The sequence below is a fragment of the Blastomyces gilchristii genome (genome assembly GCF_000003855.2).
Source record: "Blastomyces gilchristii SLH14081 genomic scaffold supercont1.30, whole genome shotgun sequence".
Taxonomy (NCBI): domain Eukaryota; kingdom Fungi; phylum Ascomycota; class Eurotiomycetes; order Onygenales; family Ajellomycetaceae; genus Blastomyces; species Blastomyces gilchristii.
The window spans coordinates 548,099-554,609 of NW_003101661.1; the positions used below are offsets into that span (position 1 = coordinate 548,099).

At 30.4% G+C, this 6,511-nt stretch overlaps 1 protein-coding gene across 1 annotated transcript; it reads right to left on the bottom strand.

The window, feature by feature from the left end:
• Positions 1-4,984: 4,984 nt before the first annotated feature.
• On the bottom strand, positions 4,985-5,293 carry BDBG_17903 (uncharacterized protein; the record flags this gene model as incomplete). Its single annotated transcript, XM_031725522.1, has 1 exon — positions 4,985-5,293. A coding segment is annotated over one exon (309 nt), but the record flags the coding sequence as incomplete, so codon positions are not given.
• Positions 5,294-6,511: the final 1,218 nt, after the last annotated feature.

The window sequence follows — 6,511 nt, forward strand, 5'->3', positions numbered from 1 at the left end:
TCTGTCACTTCTTACTCATGAAAGCCCTCATGTAATAGAGGCTGAGTCTAATTAGTAAGACTTGATGCAGAGTAGAACTCTCTACTGCAAGCTAAGTCACTAGTTAAGTGAGATTCTATAAACACTTATCAGAGCTGATATGAGATGTTAATATCTCACTATTCTACTATGCACTCATCAAGGTTCTAATGATATAGAGTCAAGCCTAATATAGTGATTATATACTACTTAAGTGAGTCTCTAACTAGAGCTGTTATTGAAGCCTAGCTTCTTCTCAAATACAGAGAATGATTTTAAAAATTATCTGACTAGCAGATCTAGACATGCATCTAGACTCTAGACAGAGCACTCTGATAGACTAGAGTCTGCAAGCTCACTGTCAAGCTCTAATATTAACAGAGAGAACTGCAGTCATCAAGTCTATAATTAGTTTCTAACACAGAGTGAGGTTATGATGACTGATTGATAGACCTATAAGCATCTAATGAGACTGAGATCAGCAACTGAAAGCTTGATGTGTACATTATCAAGTGAGCAGTGATAGTCACTAACTAATGTCTCTGAAAATTAGTAACTGGTCTGAGAGAACAGACACAGTGATCAATTAATTATAGAGAGTTAAATATAATTAGCTTAAGATGCATTCTGTGAGTGACTAGTATCTGTAGTTCAAAAGAGAAGAATATCAAAGCTGATAATTTATCTGCACTGAGTTCCTACTCATATGAATATTCATGATAATGAATTGACTGATTCAGCTGTAAAAAAGAGTGTAGAATTAAGTAGATCTATTCAAAAAATTATGTTCTGATCTTTTATAAAGAGAAAAATAAAAGAATCTTGTTTAGATAAGTGAAATGAAAGCTAATAGAAACAAAAGAAGAGTATACATTATTCAACATTTGAAATAAAACTCAAGTGAAAATCTTGTTTAATTAAATGTAAAAAGAAAATATTCTCATCTATAATACAGCTGAAACTAGAATATAGCTATTTGTAATATGACGGAACTAAAGCAGTGGCTAGTCAGCGGCAACACATAGAGATAGTTGTTTGAGAAGTCATATGAGTGAGCTTGACTATCTTGCTTGAATAGTGAGCTTGTAGGCTACAGAGTTATTGTGAGAATATCACAGATATGATACTTGGTATACTAAGAAGATTATATAAGATATGCAGTAACTCTTATATATATTTCAGTAGAAGAAAAAACAAATTACTAGCTTCTTTGATAAGAAGTCAGCACCTAGCTATTCTATATAGATAATGAGTGAATACTCTTCTCTCATTTTATGAGTAAGAATAGCTGAAGTGATATCTCAGTAGTATCTCATTGTCAAGAAAGAGTAATCTGCTGATTTTGTATAGAAGTGAGATTCTTATATTTATTAATTAAATCTTTCTATAATATATCTGAATGATGTATTATTATTATTCTTCAATTATAGATGTATGCAGTCAGAGACTATGACATCTACCTGAGAACTTTAGTTCTCAGGGTTTTTTCTATGTCTGTAAAGTTATCTATTGTACATTCATCAATTTCAGATATGCAAAATCAGAAAATTTCAGCTCAGAATACAAAAACTGTTTACAAATTGCAGTGTTTTAACATCTTTTGATACTTTGAAATCATTTGACAATATCATGACAAAAGAAAAGAGAGAAAGAACACAGTCTCAAAGATAGACACATTAAATAGATAGATAGAAAGAAATTGAAAGGAAAAGATACAGAAAAAGATAAAGTAAAGAGAGACTATAACAAAACAAATTATTAAAAGAGAGTGTATAGCTATTTTAACAGACTATATCTGATTGATTTCCTCCTCTTCATATTCAGATAATTCTGAATTTAGTCATTTTCTTGTAGCTGCTTGAGTTTCTGATAGAAAGTCTATTAAGTATTTAATTCCTGTCTCAGTTGAGAATAAGAATCTTATATTTAATTGATTTAGATTATACTTCTCTTTCAATCTGGCTCTGAGACTATTGTATAATGCACAGTGTATTATAATATGCTCAGAATTCTCATTTGTATTGTAGAATGAGCATTCTATTGAGTCAAATCTATCATCAAATCTTTGTATATAAGATTTGAAATAGCCATGTCCTAGTTTCAGCTGTATTATAGATAAGAATATTTTCTTTTTACATTTAATTGAACAAGATTTTCACTTGGGTTTTATTTCAAATCTTGAATAATGTATACTCTTCTTTTGTTTCTGCCAGCTTTCATTTCACTTGTCTAAACAAGATTCTTTTATTTTTCTCTTTATAAAAGATCAGGATATAATTTTTTGAATAGATCTGCTTAATTCTGCACTCTTTTTTACAGCTGAATCAGTCAATTCATTATCATGAATATTCATATGAGCAGGAACTCAGTGCAGATGAATTCTCAGCTTTGATATTCTTCTCTTTTGAATTTTTAAAACAGAGTTTAAGATCAGTTCAAGATTCATTTGATCATTATGAATCTGACTATTTCTAAGTCTTTTTAAAGTAGCTTGACTATCAGAGAATATTCATATCTCTTTCAAATAATTTCCTCTTTTATGAGATTTTATTTCAATGAGTTTGAAAGCTTTCACTATTACAAATAGTTCAGCATCAAAGACTTCACATTCAGAGTCTAGATTTCAGAAATCTGAGATAAAATTAATATTATCTTCAGTATAAGCAATGCCTGCGCCTAATCTATTCAAGTTCTCATTTTTTGAGTCATCTGAATAAATCAGAATAGAGTCTTTTTATATTGATTGTAGAAATTCTCTTCAAATGCTGTTTATATTCTTTCTCTTTTGATAGTTCACTTATTTATAAGTCTATAAGAGATTCAAGCTTTTTCTTCAGAGAGATAACTTCTCATGATCAACTTTTTCAACATTTAAAGAAGAAAATTGATTTTTAATCAGAGAGCATAGTCTGTACAGTTGAGAAGGCATTTTCTTTGAAGAATTATTTTCATTTCAATCAAGAAATCTATTTCAATCCAGTTCATTTCCAGAGTTAATTGATGAAAATGAAGAAGAGACTCTTTCTCTGATTATATGATTTGAGCTCATCTTTACAACTCTCAGAGCATAGTTCATACAGGCCTTTTCAAATCTAATAGCAGGAGAAGGAATTGAAGCTTCAATTTCCATTACTTTAATAGAAGATGATTTAAATGCTCTCAGAATTCTTCTCAAGACTCTGTTTTACAGACTTTGAAAGAGTTCAGTGAAATTCTCTTGATTATTTCATCAAACTTGAACTTCATAATCAGCTACTGATGTAATACAGGCTATATATAACTGTCTCATAGCCTGGAAGAATAGATCCCTCTCTGTATTTGATAGTCTGATTATGTTGTTCAATAGTCTTTCTGCCTTGACAGTTCTTTGTTAAATGTGATATTTAAAGTTCAACTTGGAGTTTAATCATACTCCTAATCATTTGATATTTACACTGGATTTAATCTCACTATTTAAAAGAGTTAGAGATAGTTCTTTCTCATTGAATCTAGAAAAGAAATGAATTAACTCAGTTTTATTCATATTAAATTAAATTTGATTGATATCTGTTCTAACAAAGATTTTCTTTGCAGCTTCTTCAATTACTTTCAAATTCTCTTTGATAGTTTTTAAGCTGTAGACTAGATCAATATTATTTATATAACTTGAAGATTGCACTATTCTCATATTTCTATTTTTAAATAGATATGCAGTGTATATTGTAAATAAAATAAGTGAGATTGAAGATCTCTGTGATACTCCTATTTTTATCTCAGTCTTGTCTTATTTCATTCCATCAAAGAAGAGTTGTATAATTCTTTTAGATATAAAACAGTTAACTCATTTTATTAGAGAAAGTGACAGTTTTAATATCTTCAATATCTGAATTAACTTTGACTTTGAAACATGATCAAATGCTTCTTTTATATCAATAAAAACTGTAGTTGAGACCAGACCCTCATGCTTTGCTATTTGAATATCATGAACAACTGAGAGAACAGTGTCAATTGCAGAACACTGTTTTCTATCTCTCATTTGTTCACTGAATAAAAGAGAATCATCTATAGAGCTTATAAAAGATAGTTGAGTAGCTATTATCTTTTCTAAAACCTTTCCTAGGCAGTTCAATAGAGATATTACTCTATATAACTTAGGAATTGAAGTTTTTCTATTAGGTTTTGCAAGAATCACTCCAGTGGCTTCTCTCCAGTATTCAGGATGATATCCATTTTTCAAGAGATTGAAAAAGAGCTCAAAATATTCATTCTTTAAGTAGGAATATGTATTTTGAATAATCAAGTGATTAATTGAATCAGGACCTGCAGCAGTTTTAACAGAACTTGAGAAGATAGCTGACTCTAATTCATCTTGTGTAAGATCAGGTCATTCCCAGATCTGAATAATGTTATAGAGTGATTGAAAACTGATTCAGATAAGATGAAATCATCTATATAAAAGTAATAAGCTGTATGAAACTGTAACAGAGTCTTGACATAATTAGAAGTATAACAATACTCTTCTCTTTAAAAATATAGTCTCTATACTCTTAAGATTACTGAATTAGAAATTATCTTTATTGTATAATAATAATTATTAACTGATTAACAGTATATATACTGCATGTGATATAAAGAAATAGATGGGTTTTTCTACTGACTGTATAGATCTTTCTTTGTTCATCTTCATTCAAATCAAATGTATAATAAGTGAGTTTCTTATATATCAATTTAAGATGAAGAAAATGTAGTTAATAAGTGATTTATAGATCTCTTATTATATTTCATTCTATATATAAAATTCTCTGTAAAAGTGATATATTTTAGAGATAAAGTTAACAGTAGTAATAGAATTTTTTTAAAAAGATTTTCTCTCTTATGAAATATTTTTCTTTCTCTTTCTCTCAATTGCAACAGTGAGTGCATGAGAGTATCATTCTTGAAGAATAATAAAGAGCTTATTCTGACATTCTCTAGTGAGTAAATGTCTTCATGATACAGCAGTGGTCTTCATGACTGTTAAGAAAGCCTGATTGAAGATGGAGACAGCAGCATCAATGAACTGCAGGAGCACTGCTTTCATTGTCACATCTTCTTCTCCTTCTTCTCCTGCTTCTCTTGCGGCCGTGGCGGCAGTTGCCATGCCTTGCAGTGAGGTATCATCCCTTCTGCCGGTCAGTTTGTCCATGTTCAGTCCTTTTCCTGCCCCTCTCACTGCTGTTGTGACGCCGCCCCTCCCTCCAATCAACACAGTGATGTATGACCCCGTGTGATCATTCAGAGAGGACTCTGAAAAGAGCTTGATTTCAGAGACAGTGGCTCTGAGAAGCTCAATTCATAGTTCCTCTTCTATGGCATATCTGAGCCCTGCTCAGAATGCTGCTGAGTTGAGTCTGCAGAGTTTCACAGTTTCTTTGTCTTCTCTCTGTGAAGAGGCTCTGATATGACTTCTGACTGACATCATCACCTGTCTGCACTGTGCTAAGCAGCTGAAGAAGAAGAGGATTTTATACATCTATCTCTTCTCTCACTTCTGTTATTTCTATTATATCTGTAACAATAACTCCTGTCTCTCTGTAAGTATTACCTACTCTATAAGAAGACATCATATCAGCTCTGACAAGAAGCTCAGATGCTCAAGCAGTACAGAGTAAGAATCTCAGAGCTTTAAGTGTTGATAAATTCTATTAAGACTGAAGAGATCTCTCTTACTCATCTGTAAAAGAAAATGAAAGTATGAGTCTCTGAGATAAAAAAATATCTCAGAATAACTAACTTTAAGAAGAGATCAGTCAGTACTGCTGTTAAAAGTATTATAGAAATCAATCACTGATTGAAGAGAATCTCACTTTAATTAAAGTAGATGACTAAGATGCTTTATAAGTTAATAAGTTAATATTTTATATATTTCTCATACTCTTCTGCAGTGCTGCAGTACTAACTTCTTAGCAGATAAAGATATCAGTACTGAAGACTTCAATGATAAAGAATAAGTTTAATAAAAGTATGATTATTAATAAGTAGACTCTGATTTCTCTTTTTACTTTTTCAGCAGACTGTGATCTCATTAGAATAGCAGCAGTCTGTGAGTCAATAATATTAATCTTTTTATTGATTTTAAATATCTCTTTTCTTTTAACTGCTTCAGGAATTTTACACTTGTATAGTCTCATTAAACTTCTAAAAATTCTTTGAGAGAAAATAGAAGAAGAGTGCTATAGAGTCTATAAGACACTGACTCATTATTATAAGATTATCTCTAAAAAACTCTTTGAGAAAAATAAGAAGTCTTAAGTAGTATTTCTTACTCAATATCTCTAATATATAATAGAGTAGTCTCTATTAGCTGTCTTATAGCTTACAATCTCTTTCTCAGTATTTTCTAAATACTCAAGTGATTCTTATAAATTCTCTGATAATAAATAATCTTCTTATTTAATAAGATATTGAAGCTTGCTGTAATATATTTACTTATTCAATATTTTCTTTATAAGATATTCAGTATCACTCTCAATCT